This window comes from Calypte anna, chromosome 6 (assembly GCF_003957555.1).
Source record: "Calypte anna isolate BGI_N300 chromosome 6, bCalAnn1_v1.p, whole genome shotgun sequence".
Taxonomy (NCBI): Eukaryota; Metazoa; Chordata; class Aves; order Apodiformes; family Trochilidae; genus Calypte; species Calypte anna.
In genome coordinates, this window is record NC_044252.1 from 24741549 (window position 1) to 24762769 (window position 21221).

A 21221-nucleotide genomic window follows, 5' to 3' on the forward strand; every position below is an offset into this window, starting at 1 on the left:
CCCTTGCTCTACAGAACTCAGATGTATTCTGAAATTAGCATGGGGGAAGTGAAGTATACTCTTGAGCTCCAAATGAATAGAAATCAAGCTAATGTACGGCATATATTGCTGATTCTCATATGCTTGAGTCTAAGCTCTGATCCACAGAGAAAATGGCTCTAAAATATTAACCGCAGTCATTACGGAAGGCTCATTCCTGACAATGTGTCTTATGGTTCATTTACCAAGAAAAAATGGATGCAATTTTAGCCATAGATAAAATTAATCTGCTTTTATCAGAGAGAAAAAACTAATGCCACCTGCCCTGCTCTTCTGTTCTGCTTTCAGAGGACACTAGCATAGATCCAGTAGGTTTTAAATAACCAGGCTTTCCACTGAACCTGGTATTCCATAGGTTTTTACTCATCTCAGCTGAAAAAAAATCTTCAAGAGTGAGGCCATCCACCCAGCCTAGACAAGCACAACTCCTACAGGGCCAAGTTGACCAGTGCTGGCACTGATCTCACTCAAAGCAGGTGCCAACAACACTTATATTCTTCTTTGGGAAAAATCAGTCCTCAGAAGCCAGTCAAAGATGTAATACCCAGAAGGAATAAAGGCAGCAGGAACATTCTACAGTACACTCAGCATCATCCACACACAGTCACCAGTCCCAGACAGCCCTCCATCAGTTTTATAAACCCTTTCATACCCAGAGTTCACTCAAACCTCTAAGTCCTTGAACTCCCACTCAAGACAGAAAAAAATTTCAGCTGTTGCGTGTCCCCAAGTAAAAAAAGGGCTCCCTGTGGAAAGAAGTGAAAGACAGGAGGTCCTTGAAGCGGAGCCCCTACATGTCACCATCCCTTCAGAGCAGCACCCTAAGTCACATATCACTGAGCTGCTCATGTGCCCCCACTGAAAGGGTGCAGAATGGAGCTGAATGACCCTAGTTACACCATGCAAGGACCTGACTTCAGAGACTGAGCAGAGCCCTCTCGTTCCTGTCTGTCTTCAGCCTCTTTTTCCATCCAGAAAGCATTAAAATTTGGCAGCAGAACTGAAATACCGTCACTCACTCTCTAGGCTTGAGTTCTCTTTAGATTGTTGCTATTGACAGCAAGCCCTGGGAGAATTATTATTTTTTATTAGTATGATTATTTTTCAGTACTGCTTGCATAACAATTGCTCTCTAGGTACAGTAAATAGATACAAGCAAATGAATGAAACCATAACTGCCTCATGTCTTTCATTTAAAACAGACTCTGATTTTAGTCCTTTTGTTCGAGAAACAAATTTAACAAGAATTTAGGAGCTGTGTGTTGGGGCTGCAATACATCAGGTGAATAGCAGGAGACAGAAGCTTGCTGTGACTTCAAAGCACAATGAACACAATGATGTGACTTGGTGGAATAAGAAAACTAAGGCTGAATTTAATACAAATGGCTCCATTGTTACCAAAGGTTCTCTGCAAGGTCTAATGATAATTTAGCTGCACTGTTCACTGGGGAGAAGGGAGATGGAGATCATTTAACAGTTTTTAATTAGCAAAATATTTCAACCTGGCTGCAATTTACCTTCTGTGTGAGGTAGAAGAAGTGGTGTCAATGGCAGGTTGCATGTAGCTGCGCTATGAGGACAGACCTGAACTCTAGATATGCATGTGCTAGGGAAACACTGATCACTGGTGATGGATACCATCAACTGGAAGAGTCTTGTCAAGACCTCTGCATGGTTCTCATGATGTTCTACCTTTGTATAACAGGGGGGGTTTCTGGAACATTTCACTTTGGATAGTAGGGCTGAGCTGGGAATAAGCACCTCTGTGACAGACCTTAAAATACTGTTTTTCTATTCCAAAGCAAACACTTCAGATTTATTTTACACATTAGGGCTATGCTGAACTAGATTAAAAGGCAGGAAAACTGAACAAGGCAGTTCTTAACCTGAGGAGGATGACAAGGCAATCCTGTCATCACAGCAGAAATGCAGGACAAGTTATCATCCCAGACCTCCATTAAGATGGTTCTTTTATTCCAACATGATCAAAGCCAAACAAAAAATGTTAGACCTGCTCATTCTCATCTAATGGCAAAAAGTAATAGAAAACTAAACTTAAAAACTCAAAGATCAGAAGAGAAATAACAAGACCCAAATCAATTGTATCTGAAAACTACTTCCACGATAGTCCATAAGCTCAAGCCAGCAGAGTTGCTAACGTACCCTGTTCTGTCTGGATATTTCTACCCTCTAAGTTCTCCAGCAGATCAGCAATAAGCAGACATGATTTTTGTGACTGAGGTACCTGGAGTGGCTACATCATTGGCTGCATGTTGCCCATGGAACTGCTATGCCTTACCACTGCTAGACTCACAGCTGCATCACCTGCTGACAAGACATGATTTCAGTTTTTCTTACACATGGGTTGGTGATGTCATTTGTCTTGTCCAAGAGGAATGGTGCTGGTGTAACAGGTGGAAGAAAGGGGAGTTGGGATGCTGTTCTGTCCATTATGATTCACCAGTGGGTGTGACCATGCTCACTGCTTTATAATGCACATAAACCAGACTGTGGAGCAAGCTAAACACATCCTTACTAAAGATCAACCGAAAGAATGGTTCATTTAGTACAGATTTGTTTTCACAACTCATACAATGGAAATTATGGAGAAAATTAAAAAACCCTTTTCACCCCAAGGTACCTATTTGAAAATTTTCTCAGAAGAAATACAGGCAGTAGCCCGAGCTCTGTCCCTTCTGCTCCTCAGAAGAAACTGCAATATGGAGACAGAAGGTCTTCTTCCAAAACACTGACTAGAAAGATACTTGTGGGTTAATGTGGGTGTTGGCAGACTTTCAAGAAAGGCAAGCCAAGCCAAGCCAAGCTGGGCTTTACTTTCACAAGATAGAGGAACTGGAATGAATGGGGGGAAAAATACAAAAAACAATGGGAATGGGAGAAACCATATTTGAAAGAAGCCAAAGAAAGTCAACAGCTGATAAGGGGGGGTTGTGATTCTTGGTGAGTCCAGAGATTCCCAACCTGCTTGAGATGATGTACTTCAGGGTATCATGTGCTAGAAGCTGCCTCTTTTGCCTTTCTTAACCTACCAACATACCAACCCATTTAGATCAACCCTTTGCCACAGGCTGCCAACAACAGCTTAAAAAAACCCCCGAGATTCAATGCTACAAACCAAGCTTTAGTGGGCTGACATGCAAAAGCATCAGTTAGAAGAGTCTGAGGATTTAAATGAAGCTACTAACACCAGTACAACTTAAGGAGTTGCCACACGTAAGCCCATCTGTGATAAGTGTCCACAGGAGGGCTCCTCATCTTGACAGCAAATTCTGTTTAAATGATTCTCAGCATAAGCCAAGGTAAATACAGGAACACCTCAGGTAACACAAACTGGAAGCCAAGAGCAGGTATAGCATTGCCTTTCCTGAGCTCAGCAGCCAGGCTGCTGCATGGCAGGGCTGAGCCTCAGAACCAAGCAAGGCTGCAGATGTTCTGCTGGGGTTGCATCCTCAGCTGGGGGAGAGCTTGCTCCTTGTTTCTAAGGCTGTGTGCTCAGAAAGCAAAAACGCACCCCCAGGATTCCCCATCGAGACCAGGGCAATCCCTTGTCCACATGAGCTTTTGTCACAAATCTACAGGAGGGTATAAAAGCTCCTGGTTTCACTTACATCATCCTTCTAAAAACATAAGCTGCTAAGCTACAGGCTTCTGGAGTTCCCAATTATTTCCCTCTTTTCTAAGCCCAAACAGCAGCTCTCAAGCTATAAGAACTTGTACCTCTACAAATAGCAAGGCCATTCCCTGTCAAATTCAAGAAGGTAAACAAAATACATCTCTTCTAGCAAGATGTCTCCACACCAATTTGTGTAATTACCAACATCCCTTAAGAGGGTCTTGTTCACATATTATAGCTCTGACTCCAGGCACTGAAATACAATTAAACCAGATGCATCAGACACAAGTTAGGTAAACTCTTCCATCTATATTTCACCCTCCAGCAACTGTCTCTGCCCCCCCCCCCCTCCCCCCTGAGTATTACATCTTGGCTAGCAACATTAAAATCTGCTAATGTCAGGTTTCTTCACTTTTATCCTGGCTCTTACCTTTTTTCTGCCTCTTTGTTCCCAGCCAGTGTGCTTCTACATCACTTAAGTCCAAAATCCCCACCCCTCAAAAAACTCATACTCTTCCTTTTGAATGGAATTAATCCAGCTACCTGTATCTTGACTAGTGAAATGTTCTGTCCCCTCTACAGTATTTCTTCAGTCAACTCTGGTGCCAGAACCAGTCTTTTTGTTCTGATTATATTACCCTAATCCACAATCCTTACCTTGACTCTGATTTTACCCTACATGTTCTTTCACTCTTCAAGACCATGTCTCACAAGCCTAGCTATCTGATAACATCATATTATTCTGCTCTACCAGAACTTCAACCCATGGCTCCATTCCCTGTATTTTCCAGGCAACATTTTACTTAGCACACTGTTTTCCAGCCTTACCCTCCCTTCACTTATTCTACAGCTAGCACCCCACACACTTAACAAGGAGGCTTCCTACCTGCTTAAGACATAATTCTTCCTTGGCATCTCTTCACTGTTATAAGCTCTTCAGAGCAGGGTTCTCCTTCAGCTCTTGAGGCCACTCAACATGAGCTTTCTCCAAAGCTTATCAGGAACCACAGATCAGCTTGTCTACTAGAAAAGCTGTTCTTCAACTGACTACTTACAATTTTAGATAGTCCTACAAAAAATTCCTTCACCCCACTTCTTGTCCCTCATATCTCTTCCTCCTCCTTAATCATTTATTCCTTCCTCCTGGGGAGATGGAGAATCACAGTCAGCTGGGTGCCTTTCAAGGGCCACTTTTCTCCCTGAGTATTTGAAGTAAATTGAAGATGCCTTAAACAACCATCAAATTGCCTCTGCTGCCTCACCATACCCTAAAAACAATGTCCATCTCTTGTGTGTTTGTGCCTGGTCTGTATCTTCCGTATTATTATTATTTTCCTGTAGAATTACCTAAATCACAGAAAAATTTTACTAAGCTGAATTGAGTGATCACATAACCAATACATTTGTAAACTCCTGTTCTTGTTGCCTTGTGAACACATTTAAGGAAGAACCAATTCTCTACCTTCTGCCTAAAGAAGAGGCCATGGCAATCAAGTTATCTGTTTCCTAAAAAAAGAGCAGTCCCAAGCATTCCTTCTAACAGCTTCTGCAGGCTCTGCCTGCCTCCCAGATCATGACTGAGACTGCCAGCTCTTGCAGCCATGAATCAAATATTTGTCTTTAAAGCATTTCAGTGCTGTAAAAGGAACATTGCACAGGATTTGCAATTACCAGGGAGAAAACATCACTTTGGTCTGGGCTAATGCAATGTCAGTGATTAACACCTTTTGGAGGCTCTTGCTTGGGTGCAAAGCACAGACCTTTGGGTCCCAGCACTCAATCTGCTCAGCAGTAAAAGGGATCAGAACAGTCAAAAATGGCTCCAAAAATGGCAAATATTCCTCTTGCAATCTATCCTCCCTCTGAGTTTCAGACTAGTAGGAAGTGCCAAAAATCAGAAAAAATCCCTTACAGGTATTCAACATGTGATTAAGGAGATGTGGTGAAGAGGAGATAACTGGAAACAAAATCTCTTCAGGAGGGCCAAAGAATACAGTCTGTTCATCGGGCCCAGTCTTAGGAGGAGAGGTGGAAGAGGATAGACAGGAGGAACAAACTTTCTCAACTCCCAAAAATGAGACAATGGATCATATGGGAATGAGAGAACAGATCACATAGCACCCCATATGCTCCTCATGGTCTTATACATACAGTATAAAGGATGTGCCCAGGCTATAGCATTAGTATCTTATCATAATCTTGGTGCCAAAGCAAAAATCAATAGAGTTTTTGACACTATTGGAATGCAGACAATTATGGTTGATATTTTCGTGCAGCAAATGGCACTGAACTTACATACCCCCAAGAAATTTTCTGATTTTGCCTAAACTCTACTTTCTAATATAAAGTTATTCTGACAGCTTTCTTTCCCCAAGTGGCTCTAATACTCATGTTTAATGATTTATGTGTCTCAGTGGCATTTTCACTTTACTGACATCATCTGTACTTTGTAAACTCAACACAGAAGGTGAATATTTAAAACCATGTCATCCATCTTCCTTCATCCTTACTGTGATACTGCATTCATTTCCCATACTCTTCATTACACCATATTTCTATTGAAATGAAGTGTTTCTATTTCTGTGAAATACTTTCGTCTTCTAGCAGCTACTACCACATAACATACTTCTGGATCACCTGAGTAGCTTGTAAAAAGGACCAAATTTACAAATGGATTAAAGTGTATTTTATATTGTAGCATCCAAGTTCAGACATCAACCACACAATTCCATATATTTAAGCAGGAGCACTAAATTAGATATCTTTACTTTCCTACAGATCTTCAGCTAAACTCTCCATCTGTTTAATAATACAGCATGTCCTTATTTAAAAGAAATGCACTCCATCGAGAAGATAAAGTACAGGCTTCCTGAGTAACATTTTATAATGAGATGTTGATTCCTCTGTACTATAGTCTCTGTTCTTCAAAAAATTTCTCAAGGTATCACTTTCCCCTACTTGCTTATAAGGGTCTGTTTTTCACCAAAATCCACCATGTCAAACACAGGATTTCTCACAAATTATTCTTACTGCCTGGTTTTTCAATATCTTTCACTTTGAAAAGAACAGCGATGGATTCTCCTTCTGCCACAAAGCAGCTCTTGGCTTCATCTAAGTGAATCCTGATTTACATGATCAGAAAAGCATTGCAGGCACAGACTCAATATTTCTCCTCACCTACATTCTGGGATGGTGTCAGTCACAATGGAGAGATGGAAAGGGGAGAGCAACTAGTGATGAAATCTCCTTATGTGTGCATGTTTCTTTCTCTTGCAGTCTAGCAGGAGCCCCGGTGATTTCTTAATTCTCTTTGAAAGGATCTTTGAAAAGTAGTTTGGTGTTTGTTTTCTTATTTCCCTTGAAAGCCATCATCTGGATGCCTCATAAATTGGTGCTGCTGTACTCAGCGCTCACACTGACAGCAATTTCAAAAGGACAAGAGCAGCAATTAAAGCATAAGCAGGTAATCCAGAGCACAAACATTTCCTGTAAATACTTGCTAGAATGAACATCACTTTAAAAGATGAAAGAATCATCAGAATATCTTTGGTTAACTCTGCTTTAAGAGAAAGAGGTTTGCCTGCATTAACACTGTACATTACTTTTACTGTTCCATAGTGTGAAAACATAGATGCAATGAAGCTGGCAAGACAGTGCTGCTTTCCTGAGGAGGGCTGAAAGGGACCAGCACACAAACAGGACATGAGAACAGCAGAAATGCCATCAGTTCTAACCTGGGATAAAACTAAAAGAGATTGAGAGGCATGTGGAAAGCACCAGGGACATTCATTCCCTCTTTTCAAATCCACGCACAAATCATCCAAAACAATATGTTATTTGCTCCACTGGATCTTGCGTGCATAGGAAAAATCAGAAAGATAAGTTTTAACATTATAATGAGTCCTGAAGAGTGACAGCACCTAGTCCTCTAAGCCTGTTTCATAAGAAAAAGGAAAAAAAAAAAAAAAAGAAGGGATGTAAATCTACTAATCTGGGGCTTCAGACAGATGATAGCAAAACTGGCCCATATCTCTGTAGTGTGGGGATACTGAATTTTGACAAACCTCAGCTGTGATCCTGCCCAGCAGCTCCTCAGCTATCCAAGCAGCCTTTTGCAAACCCAGCTCCTGGCCTAGTTCTGAGCTGCATTACATGGAATGAAGTTAAAGGAAACTGAGGAAAAAGGGAAAAAATGTGCTTTCTATGGAAGTCTTTCACGAAGTTTTTGACACTGTAGAGAGAAGAGACTATAGGAATTGCATCTTAAGGAGACTATAATGACTAAATAAACAGAGCCCTAGGCCATTCATTGTAGAAATGGCCCATTCTCAAAAGAAAAAAACAAAAAAACAAAAAAAAAAACCAAACAAAAAACCCAACAAAAAACACTTTCATTCTCCAAGTTTATGAGTGGGGCTTGCTTAGGTTTTCTGAACTCAAAGTGATTTGTCTCTAGAGTGCCCTGGTTTACCCAGTCTGTAAGGTGTGTCTGGCCTTGGTTTTAAACTTGTTTTACAAGGCCAGTGTTTACTGTCACCTGGAACTGGAGAAAAGGCTAATGGGGCAGGAGCCTCCCAGCTGATGCTGGAAGATGTGAAGCACAATCCCCTAAACTGGGCACTGTGGTTTTACAGCCACATTCATTTTCTATCACGGCTGAGTCTACTCTGCATCCATGTGCCTGCACTGGTCTTGTCCATCTGGAAGGCAGGAGATGAAATGGCAGGAGGACCCAGCAGGGTCACCACCTTCAGAATGAAGCTCCAAGATATTCCTCTCTGTGTAGAGGGTATTCTTGCCACCGTCAGCAAGGGGCCACTGGCTCTAACCCTTGATAACACCTGCAGCTCCAGCATCCCATGTCACTGCTGTCCGGACCTGCTGGGGTAGCTGAGATGTTCAAGTGTCTGCATCAGCTCCTGGGCTGGCCTGGTCACCATGACACTTATTAGGGTTATGTTTGCCTTTCATCAGTGAACAAACTCACCTTCCCTGGCCCTTCTGCAGCAAGGGAAAGCACCTACACACACACACACAGGTGTGCAAAGCACTTTCCTCCTGTGCTTATTGTTTTTTAATTTTTTAGGAGTAACACTCCCAATGTGTTGTCATCTCAGCTGTCACTGCTTGTCATGTTACAGTGGCAATCCCTTCTTTCAGAAGCCAGTTCAGGTTGTTTAACTATCACTTCCCTCGCAGCTGTCCCTCACAGGGTGGTTGCCAGGCAACAGCATCAACAGACAGGGCTGTGGGTGGCTGGTGAGGAGGAGGATGGAGCACACTGGACTTTGCAGGGAGGAGGAAGAGCTCACGTTCCCATGGGAGAGGGAGGCATGGGAACTGCTGAGTCTATCCGAGGGGATCCCAGCCTACAGCATGATGAAAATAACAAGGGATTTCAGTGATTGCAGAATCCAGTGTTTTGGTAGGGGAAGAAAAGATGTCAGGAACCTGGCCAATGGCACACTCATGAAGAGCTGAGATTCCTTGCTCCAGCTCCCACCTGTCCATGGTTCAGCTCCCTCCTGATTCACAGGCATAGTCTGAAGTTAGAAACAGACGGAATCACCCACATTTATTCCTTCAGCAACTTTAAAATTAGTTGTTTGAAAATGGATGAGAAGGTTCTAAATTAAAAACAAACAAACAAACATTAACTTATAAAAGTTGAAAACAAAATGGAGGGCAACATTGAACTTGGAACATTTCATCCCAAGGATGAGCTGGACAATATTTTGGTTATTTGTCATTTACAGAAACAGAAAAGGAGAAAAAGCTGCACCTGCCCAGAGACTGCAGGTCTGCATCAAAGCCCCTTGGGTTACAATAACCTAAATATTTGCTACCAGACTTCTGGAGAGATGTACTGGATCCAGCCCAGATCTTTACCCTTCATAGCGCTAGTCCAGTCTCTGTCCTGCTCAGTGCATTTAGGGGAGCATGGAAACATGCACACAAATGAAGTGGATGTACTGCAGTCCCTTCCCATGCTGTGATCTTCAGACAGAATAATATTTCAGGGATAATAATATTTCTCCTCTAACTTGTGATTTTCCCCACAGACCCATGCATTTGGGTTTAATGCATCTGCTGTTTTGCAAGTTTCTCTTTACATTCCCCTATTAAAAAAAAACAAAACAAAAACCAAACCTTAAGTTTCATGAAATCAAAGTAAAGGAAGTGCTGACTTTGATTTGCAGATAACCACACCCAAAATTTTATTTTGATTCCAATAATGATCAATTTAAAGCTTTTATCTTTTGTCTATAGAAAAGTATTGCATTCTTGGAAACCTGACCTATAAAACTCAGAGAACAAACTAAGTTTCCATTATGTTTCTGGCATATAGAACTTGATTTTCATCACAAGTATGACTTTTAACCCCGAAAAGTGTATCTACAGTCAAACATAGGTAAATTCTTCAAAAAACAAGGGCCTCAAATATTCATTTGAATATTCAGTGGAATTCGTTCTCCTAGGCCTGCTTTCAGAGAATATTCAGAAAATGGATGTTAATGGCAACATTCTTGGCCAAGGCAGGCAATATTAAACTGTTTCTAAAGGTTTAAACTGATCCAGTCTCACGTACACTTCTTCAATCTAATGAAAATACACCCTAAATTTAAAATAAAAACCTTCCATGCAAAGTCTATCCCAAATTGTTATATGGGGCCCATTCACACATTTATGCGGGATTTCCCACTGATCTCGTAATCAAGAACTTTATGATTACTTCACACACTTCCCCAGCAAAAAAAAAAAAAAAAAAAAAAAAACCAACAAAAAAAAAAAACCACCAAACATGCACCTGAAAAAGTAAAATATTGAGCATGGGAAATTTATGAAGAGAAAAACATGCTTACATTTGTTATAGAAAATATTTCTCTTTAATTATTTTCTTAGTGAGGCAGCTGAGAACAAGGGAGGAACAGAAGTACTGTAGGGAAGACATGGGCTATCTTTGTGGGGTTATCTAAAGAGCCTGAGTTTTTCTGAAGAGCCCTTTACTTCCTCCTGAAGCCCTGCATGACAGTGACCTCATTGCTCATCCCAAAGATCTCAAGAGCTCATGGCACTGCTGTCCTTAACACCAGCAAGGGTGCTATAAAACATCACACTAATGGGACATGAGCACTGACACCGAGTTGGGACTTTGTGCTGCAAGGGAGCAAGAGCTTCTTATACGTAGCTGAACTTCATCCAGCAAAAAATCCCAGCCCTTCCAAGCCTTGGGAGGATGTTTGGGTTTTTTTGTTTTTTGCCTTGAAATGCCAGCCTTGAAAAATCATCTCCTTCCACCTCTACTCCTTCACCTCTTGATTTGTGCAAAGCATGGAAGGCTCTGCAGATGGGCTCTTCAGTTCCAGGGGGCAGCAAGATGCAATATCCATCTGTGATGTAGATGTATTCACAGTGATGTATTCACAGTGGCAGTCTCAAAATTGTCTTAATGAATTTCAGACTCTCTCTCTATATACACCAGACATATCTTTATGTAGATGCACTCCAGTGTTTTTGCCAGCCCAGACAGTCCAGAAGTAACTTCCCAGCTTTGCTGCTTCTGCACTGGGTCATGCAACACAACGGGGGCAGAAAAAAGGGTTTGTTTTGGTTTTGGTTTTGTTTTTTTAGTGAGGGCAACCTCTCTGGAGGTGAAGGTGTACAGTGTTTGCTGCTATCCTGTAACTTGCTGCCTTGTGTAAATTTTGTGGTATTCTAATTCTGCCCTAAAGTTCCTCAGCCACACACCCCAGAAGCACAGCATGGGTCCAATCCCTTCATCCCTCCCAAGCCACAGGCTTGACGTGGGCTTTGTCTCTTCTGGGCTGTGACTTTTCCCTGCAGGAAAACAGAAATCACAAGGCCTGTGACTCCCTTCAACTTCAACTTCCTGCCCCCTGTAGCAGAAGTTCTCTCTCCAGTCCCAGAAGAGGGGGAGAGCAGAGGGCCCTGTCCCAGCTCATGGTGGGGATACCTGGTTCTGACATCCCTCTGTAGCTGCAGAAATGGGTCCCACTTCTCACCTTCTTCCCACACACCACTGAATCTCCACCTCTTTCCTCAGCCTTCTCCCGTCCAGGGCCACCCCAACACAGCCTGCCTTGAGCATGTCCCTGGCATGGCAGCACCAGGGGAGAAGTTCAGAGGCAGCTTTGAGCCCTGGTGTGCCCTCACAGGAGAGCATAGAATCATAGAATCATAGAATCCTTGGGGTTGGAAGGGACCTCAAAAGATCATCTAGTCCAACCCCCCCTGCCAGAGCAGGGCCACCTAGAGCACTTCGCATAGGAACGTGTCCAGGCAGGTTTTGAATGTCTCCAGTGAAGGAGACTCCACGACCCCCCTGGGCAGCCTGTTCCAGGGCTCTGTCACCCTTACAGTAAAAAAATTTTTTCGAATATTCAGCTTGAACCTCCTATGCTCCAATTTACACCCATTACCCCTTGTCCTATCACTGGTCACCACTGAGAAAAGCCTAACTCCATCTCCCTGACACTCACCCCTTTCATATTTGAAAACATTGATGAGGTCACCCCTCAGTCTCCTTTTCTCCAAACTAAAGAGACCCAGCTCCCTCAGCCTTTCCTCATAAGGGAGATGTTCCACTCCTTTAATCATCTTAGTAGCTCTGCGCTGGACTCTTTCAAGCACTTCCCTGTCCTTCTTGAACTGAGGGACCCAGAACTGGACACAATACTCCAGGTGCGGCCTCACCAATACAGAATAGAGGGGGAGGAGAACCTCTCTTGACCTACTAACCACACCCTTTCTAATGCACTCCAGGATGCCATTGGCCTTCTTGGCCACAAGGGCACATTGCTGGCTCATGGTCATCCTCTTGTCTACCAGGACCCCCAGGTCTCTTTCACCTACACTGCTCTCCAGCAGGTCAGCCCCCAACCTATACTGGGACATCGTGTTGTTCTTCCCCAAACGCAAAACTCTACACTTCCCCTTGTTGAATTTCATCATGTTTCTCTCTGCCCAACTCTCCAGCCTGTCTAAGTCTCTCTGAATGGCAGCAAAGCCTTCTGGTGTGTCAGCCACTCCTCCCAGCTTAGTGTCATCAGCAAACTTGCTGAGTTGTGCTGTGATGTTAAATTAAATTCTTGGAGACCCTCTAAAAGAAAGGAATTATATCTTATGACATACCCTAAAATACCCTGTTCTTTCTCAAAGTACTTTCCTTTTATGTTCCCCAAAGAGAGAGCGAGTGTGTGCTGAGTTAAAGTGTTATTGTGTTACCAGCACTGCTAATTAGGCATTAAGGGCTCTCATATTAACTGCTGTTTGACTAAAGAGACAGCCAAAAAAATTGCAAGTGGCACAAAAATCATTTTACTGCATTAACTTTTATATGATTTAAAATTCAAAAATAATTAGTCTATCACCCAATGCTGCCATTTGAATTGGAATCACGGCCCATTTTCATTTAACATAGAAATGTCAATTAGAGCTGTGGGAGTCATTGGTTTTCTGGCTTGCTGGCCAGATAGGAGGGGGAAATAGTGCTTTGTGTCAGCTGGGTTTTTTTTCTTCTCCTATGAAAAGAAAACCTGCATCCACCATTCCCAGGCCTGGAAGTGAGGTAAGGCATCCTTCTACCCAACAGCTAGAAGCCAGAACATTTCAAATGTCACTAGACACCTTTGCGTGGGACAATGAACTAAGGCTTTGGGTCACTGGGTTATTTTCAAGTATAGAATAAAATAATAGGAAATCCATTTTTAAAAATGATGCCTTGAAACAGAACAATATAAAAAAACGTTTACATTTAAAGCTTCAAGATTTTTGTTTGGAGCTGTTTCTCAGGTGTCTTAGGATCAAAGTGAAATCCCAGTGAACCTAAGAAACTCTCTGGCCAAGCTACCACAGCATTTTCCAGGGAAGAGGCTCCTGATGGGGCAGCTCCACTCACCTCACTGGAGCTCTGCATGATGAGAGGGCTCTATTCAGTTTGGCATAGAAAGAAAGGCACAGAGGACGTGACATTGTCCAAAGCCAACGCTAATCTTGCAGCCCCTCATGTGTAAAACCATATCACAACAGAAAGGGTCAGAAAGGTCTCTAACCTCTCCAGAATGAGTTGAGGACTTCTGACCTCCTTGCTTCCCCCTCAGGACAGACCTCATCATGATTGCCAGGTAAGAGAAACACAAAATTCTTATTTGAAGTAAAGAGAAAAGGGAGAAAACCCTTTTCTATTATACAGTGCTGTATCAAGAAGATTATAAAGCAGTAGGGTTATAGTTTTCTCAGTTTATAGCCTCTTGATATTGCACAAATGCCAGTAGCAGCTGTCAGAGCTCTTCCATTATTCTCCTTAATCTCACCTTATGATGGGATTTGCATATCCCACCTGTCAGTCTGGGTGGAAGCTCCTCAGCATCTCCCAAACACATTCAGAGACCAGATTCAAACAATGACAAGCCTTTCTTCTACTCCTCACTGATTCTCTTTCGCCCACTGCCTCTTCTCAGTGTACAGCTATTCTTATTAGCAAGTTCCCACATATCCTATTTCATATTCTGTTTTTGAAAAGCCTATGTTTTGCCAGTCAAGAAGTATCTCTAGAGATGGATTGCAACACAGAGGAAGTACTACAGTTACTGGCTCATTTTTGCCAAATCATACACACAAAAAAAAAAAAAAAAACCACAAAAACACAACACAAAAAAAACCAAACAAAAAAACCCCACTAAAAAAAACACCTCAAAGCTTTAAGCTTTCTGGTTAAAGAAAAGAAATCCTATTCAAAGTTGCAGGAAATTTTCCTTTTTTTTTTTCTTTTTTTCTACTTAAAGTTTGTTTTTAAAGGAGGCTTCATATCTAGAATAGATATAAAGCATTTTATGATCTACACAGTAGCAAATATACTTCAGAAGACCAAAATTTGGAACACACTTTTAGAAATAGTTTGATTTTGATTGATTTTTTTTTTCTGGTTTAAATCCCAGTTTTTGTTTCCTCATTTTTTACTCAGCTCTTCCTAAATATATTCTCATTACCTGAAACAGCCACAGCATCTGGTGCATCACACTATTAATACTACTATATATTGTAATATGTAAGCAACACATACTACATCTCACGGAAGCATTTTAATGCTGACATCCTCCTCAGATGACTCTTTTTGAGTTTCCTCCACCCTAGGAACCAATCTAAATGCAAAGTGGGGTCATTCCTCACCACACAGCTGGCTCCACAGCCATATTCATTTCCTTAAAACATCTCCTTTATAACTCAGTTGCCATGGAAGGAAAGGAACAATGGGTTCAGTTTTAAACAACATAATGTGTCTCACTCCCAGGATGATGATGGCATGTTCTTCATCATCCCCGTAGTTTTAAGTTGGAGCCACAGCTTTGCCAGCAAGGGAAGAACAGAGGGTGCCAACTACAGCCAGTTGTACAAACACAGCATCTGAGCAAAGAAGCCCCAGAGTGAAAAGATGTGAAAAGTGGCAGTTTGATTTTGATATCCCATTCTGGTCTGAAGAGAGGAATACTGGTGATTTGTGATACATCTGCCATTCCTTTACTGTCTCCCTTGTGAAAGGGAACACATTTGTTATCATTTGTATGGAATTGTGTTCATCAAAAGGAAAAAATCTAGTTTAAATTCAAGCTCTTGGGAACCTGACTCCTAGAAATTCACAGTTCACTTTCCACAATCTGTCTTACAAGCAGATACAGAAAGAACAGTGCTTGCTTGATTTAGCAAACCAGAGGCTGAAAGGGAACATAATCACTGCCTGTATAGTAATCCCAGGGGGCGTAAATGCCAGGGAGGGAAAATAACTTTAATTAAAGGCACATGCACAAATGAAAAGAAGAAAATTAATCTAAATTGCCCAATGGCGATGTTAGAACAGAAATCAGACAGAAGTTTCCAACAACCAGAACACTAAGGCTTGGAACAGCTATTCAGAAAGGAAGAAAGCAATAGGAGGGTGGGCTGAAAGAACCCAAACTGATGTTAAGATGCAGTTTATGGCTGTAGGATGCAGTACCTGCTGCAGCCCTGTACCCTCCTTGAAGTTCCTAATTTATAAGGTAGGTTTGAATACTTCAACTGAAAATCCAACAAGAGGTTATTCACAATTACTTATCACTGGTTATTCACAATTACTTTTCCCAGGAGGAAATACAATGCATTGAATATATACAGGTGCATTGTTATTTTGTCTTACCTGTGCCCAGTTTGTTCAGTCAGCAACATCAAGTAAAATCTTGAAAGTAATACCTGATGTTGAGACTCATCTTGCCTAAAACCTCTCCCATAAGAGACCTAACTCTTCCCTTGTTCTCTAGTGTAATAACCTGAAAACAGCAATGATGACTTTGCAGGCTTCATCCTGAACTGGCTCCCATCAGTTGTATGGATTTGCTACTCTGACAGAATATAAAACCTGTCTGACCATGGTTATTTTACATCTGGTCCAGACTCCATCATCTCCTGTTGTGGAGGACCTAGGAGAAGCTCAGCTTTCTCTTTCCAGCAGTGTAAATCACAGCAGTTAGAACCAGCTGTTTAAAGGCATTGTGGCCAGGTAAAAGCCAATCCCCAGGTGTACATCAGGGTACATGCTCAACTTCTTTGCCAGACACAGATCTATACCAATATGCAGTCCAGGAGAGCACTCTGCCCACACAATGCACCAGCAAACTGCCTTATTAAGTGTATGGGAGCCCCATTCTGCTTCCCTTCACAGCACCTCATTACAGCACAAGCTATAGTATCAGGGCTCTTGCTCAGACTCCCTTACCTTCTGACCTCCTCCAACTTTTCTGCAGTTTCTCCAGGGTATGTCCAAAGGAACAAGAAAACCATTAATCTCACTTCAAGTCAGCCTAGGACAGAAGTCTTAGTTTCTTGTAAATTCTGAGAACCAAAAGCTCATAATGGATGTCTCCTAGAGATTTGCTTCTCTCCATTAAAATGAAGTCTCTCTTTTAGCTCTACACACAGATCTCTGCTAACCATTTTCTCCTAGTCTATAGCAGAGCATTAAGGGAGACTCCACATCCACAGTGTTTGGATACACCACACCAGAAAGCATGGAAACGTGCCAGCTTCCACAGTGATGGTGAGAACTCTCTGTGGTGCAAAAAGGCAGGTGATGTCACTTGTGCATCTTGTAGCAGAGATTTAAGGAAGACTTTATCTCATAGGATCTTTTACTCCATTTTCTACAGAGGGCAGTGGAGAGACTCGCAGGATGTATTAATGCAAGTAAATTAAGCAATACCAGGACCCATTCACAGACTCAATAGTCTATACTTGCATTATCATGTCAAAGTGGTTCCAGCCAGGCAGGGCATAGGCCAGTTAACACCTTCCTAGATCATTCCCAGCTATAGTCTGGGACTTAGTACAAGCTAAATACAATTTCCAGAATCCCATTTAGCTGCAGCTGCTCTTCTCTGTTCTGCAGGCTGAAAGAGCTCAGGATCATGGAAATAGCAGATGGCCATGTGTGGCCTTGCTTACCTTCACTGGAGTCAGGGAAAGTCTGAGGTCCAACTGTATTCTAATACAACACTGGATACATTCCTGGTTTCATCCTCATCAGCCAGCTGACAGTCCAGACTCTGTACATCTATGATCACCTCTGGGGAGCTCCTGCTGACTTGATCAGTAAAAAAATCCAAGGTAGACAGGAGGGATTAGTGACCGTGAAGGGAGTCCCTACAGATGTCAACTGGGCACCTTTCAGATATCCAACTACGGATATTGTGCTGGAGGGTAGGCTGTCCAGGGAGTATCTAAAGTCACCGATGGGCCAAAATAATCCCTGATGTAAGATATATTATGTTAGCAGAATTATACCTGGATGATTTGGACTACTATTTATTATTCTTATTGTACACGTGCCCAAGCATACAGTGAGCTCTTCCTCAGAGCAGAATCTCACCAGTTAGAAGGTGCACACACTCAAAATGAAATTACAGGCAAGCATGAAGAAAGCTGCAAACATTGAAAATCCCTTACAGAAATCAGGATTCCATTCAGGGGTCAGAATGCATTGCAGTTATATCCAAACCATTACCAAAATACAGATAGAGGGGGGCACGCTGAGCCTGGCAGAATCAGGTACATTGCAATAGAAAAACTTGGTGGTAACAGTGCTTAATTTCCCAGATTTTCCATCTAAAGGGATCTCAAATATTTTGAGTTTGGGTTTGGATTTTTCCTGTACTCATATATGCTGCCAACTGTGACCATCTTCATGCAATCCCTGTGCAGACAGCACTACATACATTGTACCCTATCCCAACCCCCTCCCAGTCCCAGCATTTTCACCCAAAACCTCAACACCGTGGCTTCAGCTGAGCCGGATGGTGTGCATCCAAGTCCTGCTGGGGCCCAGCTACATTTAGTGCTGTGAAGGGGACGCACAGCACTGCCAGAGCCCCCAGCAGCAAAGTGAGTGCATAAGCTCCCTGCACGCAATGCAAACCACAGAGCTTTGGAAAGTAAAGCAGAAAATTATTTCCCCACAGCTCCTTGAAAATATTTGTACACCAAGTCCCTCAGTCCCTAGCACTAATATAAGAGTCCCCACTGCCACAGCAGGCAGATATGTACACGTGTGTACATGTATACCTAAGCACATATATAACAACAATACATCTTTAAAAATGAACAGATGCAACCTAACTGCGGTAATAGACCAGGAGGAGTGATGTCTGTTGGATGACTTTTTACATTAGAAGCTTTTCATACCAAATGAGTCACTTTAAACCATTGACAGCATCAATTCAATTTGTATGAGCAGACCTGAGTTCCTACAAGGCAGCTTCTGTTAGCAACGACATGAGACAGGCTGGCTGAGCTGAAGGGGGAAAGCCCTTCAAAAAGGAGACGACAAGTATTTCTCTGTCAATTAATTGATTAGAAAGCTCCTGATGAGACAATAAAACCATGTCCCAATTAACTAGGGCTGAGCCCTACTGTGAAGTGCTTATGGCTTCCACAGTAATTCTAAATCAGGTGTCTGTCATATACCTCAATACAATCTGCACAAAGAGGAATTCACAATTAGCCCATTATTTTATTTTACCAGGCTCCTAGTACTGAAAGCTGAAAGAAAGAGCAAGGATCTCTGAAACGCAGCCAGAAATCTTTTGACATTATAGCTGCAGACACCTTAGAGAAGAAGAGCCCAAGTCCACCTTTTTCCTGGGAAGTTGTATGGGCAAAGACCATGCCGCGCCACCATCCCTTTCTCTTATTAGCATTCTGCTTGCTGTCTCTAAGAGGCAAAGTGGCTGAAATTGAAGCACTGAGACATACAGACCCCCCACTTCTGCTACTTCACAAGCAGAGTTAACAGCAGTCAGAAAGAACACTGGGAAACTCACTCTGCCTTCCCCAGGCCTCAGCCCTCTGACCAGCTCCTGGTGAGCTCTGCAGCAGGGGCTGGAGGGATACAGGACTGAAATTAACTTGGTAACTGATGCCATAACTGTTGCTCCAGCTCCAACCATTCACCTACTACTCTGTCAAGTTTTGTTCTGCTTGGCTAACTTGGAGGCTGTTCTCCTATTTATGAGAAAGGTCCAGGTCACACTGAAGAAACGAGAGCTGTCTCAGTTTGATGACATGAGGCAAAAAGCAATTTTATCCCCTGCACAGAGAGGATGAAGAACTTCACCTCGCAGATGAAGTTCTGAAGCTCTCCAGCATCTTGACATCAGCAGCGCCTTGGGCTGCCGTGGGGCCCCAGGGCTGGGAGGAGAAGGAGGAGGAAGAGCAGCACCAGAGGGGTTTTCCTTGCAGTTGAGCTCCAGGGGGGGGTTACCCTGGAGGGAAGGAAGGGTGCAAGAACTGATCCCCCCCCAGGCCAACTTTTCCCCTCCCCGCCGCAGGCGGTGGCAGGGGCTTATCCCTTTCTACCTCCGGGGTGAGGGAGAAGGGGGCTGTGCTCTGGTTTATCCCTCTCTGCCGACCGGGTGAAGGAGAAGGGGGCTGTGCTCAGCGGGCAGCGGAAGGTTGTGGGGATTTTGGGGGGTTTTTTGGGTTTTGTTTTTTCTCCGTTTTTTGGGTTTTTTTTACTCCCGAAGAATGATCCTTTTGAAGCACTTCTGCCCCACTGCACACTGCTAAGCGAAGCCAATCCGCGGCACCCGGAGGATCACAATCCCCTCTTCGAGGAAGAGAAATCAAACATCCCCCTACCTCACATGTCTAAATAAGATGGGGGGTGGGGGAGGGGGAGAGAAGGAAAGAAGGAAAAAAAAAAATTAAAAAGACAAGAGCGAGCCCCCCGCCGGTACTCACGCTGCTGTTATGCCCCGACCAGTGCACCATGGCTTGATTGTGCGCCGAGTCTCCGGCCAAGGCGAAGGTGGTGCTGCTCAGCCGCAGCTCCTCCGGCCCGGAGCGGGCGGCGGCGCCGCCGTCCCCCGGCTCCCGCCCCGCGGTGCCCCGCGGGCTGCGGCCCCGCCGCCGGCCCGGCCCTGGTCCCGGCCGCCCGCCCTGCATGGGGAACGCCTCGTCCCGGGGTGCATGGCCCTCGGCTGGAGCCGCCGCTGATGCCGCTCGGGTTCGGTTCTCCCCAGCCGCTTTCCCCGGCTCCCTCGTCAGTCTCCCGATCTCCCAGCCGCCGGCTTTCTTCCCCGCGGGAGCAGGCGAGAAGGTCGCTTGCAGCCCGGCATCCTCCGCCTTCATCCCGGCCCCTTGCCCTCTCTCACCTCCCTTCTCTCCGGGGAACATCCTCTGCTCCTTTTCTCCTCTGTCGGTCCTCAAATCCATTAATAAACCCTGCTGCGGATGCCGCTGCTGCGGCTTCACCTGGGAATGGCAGGATCTGCAAGTTATTTCTGCCCCGGTAAAGCCAAAAGTGAAGAGGAAAAGCCATGTCCAGTACAGGAGAGCAACGTGCCAGGCTGGGTACCAGCCAGCAACTTTTTCCATCGCTGCTGACTGCTAATGAGGACGAAGGAGAAAGAGCAGGAGATGGGAGCGGGAAAGCAGTATGCTGCCGGCTCAACCGCCGCGGGGAAAACACAGCGTGAACTCCATAAAGTTTCAGACTGCTGTATTAGATGCAGCCCGGAGGGTAGAGAAAAGTGCTTTCTTGCTTTCTTCCTCCTCTGCTTGGTTTTGGATTTTTTTCCCTCCTTGTTTTCTTTTCCTTCTTTAGCACTTTTCCTTTTTTATATATTTTTTCCCCCACTTTTTTTTTTTTTTTTTTTTCCAACCCCCGCTCAAGACTGGCGTTGCTGATCAGGCTTTTGATGGAAGGCAAAGCCACAACCACACGGGGGAGGAGCTGAATTGAAATCAGAGAGAGAGAGGGAGAGAGGAGCAAATCCTGGCTGATGATTCCTCGCTGCCTTTGTGGAAGTCACAGTTTGCTCCTCTCCCGCTCGCTCTCTCTCTGCTCCCTCTCACTTCGCCGCTTCCGCATCACACTCCTCCCGCAGCCGCCTCGCGTGGTTCCTGAGTGGTTGGTTACTCACTCCCCCTCGCTCTCTCACCCACGCACTCCAAGAACGACTTACCCCAACTTTTAAACTCACACCATCTGATCCCTTCC

The 21221-nt window shown here is 43.8% G+C and overlaps 1 protein-coding gene across 1 annotated transcript in view; it reads right to left on the bottom strand.

Moving 5' to 3' along the window:
• The window catches only part of LOC103525241 (VPS10 domain-containing receptor SorCS1), a 283259-nt gene extending 262663 nt beyond the window's left edge, over nt 1-20596 (bottom strand). The window contains exon 1 of the mRNA XM_030453113.1: nt 19961-20596. Coding sequence (XP_030308973.1) covers nt 19961-20596 — 636 coding nt within the window. The remainder of the gene's footprint in view (nt 1-19960) is intronic.
• Between the last annotated feature and the right edge of the window lie 625 nt (nt 20597-21221).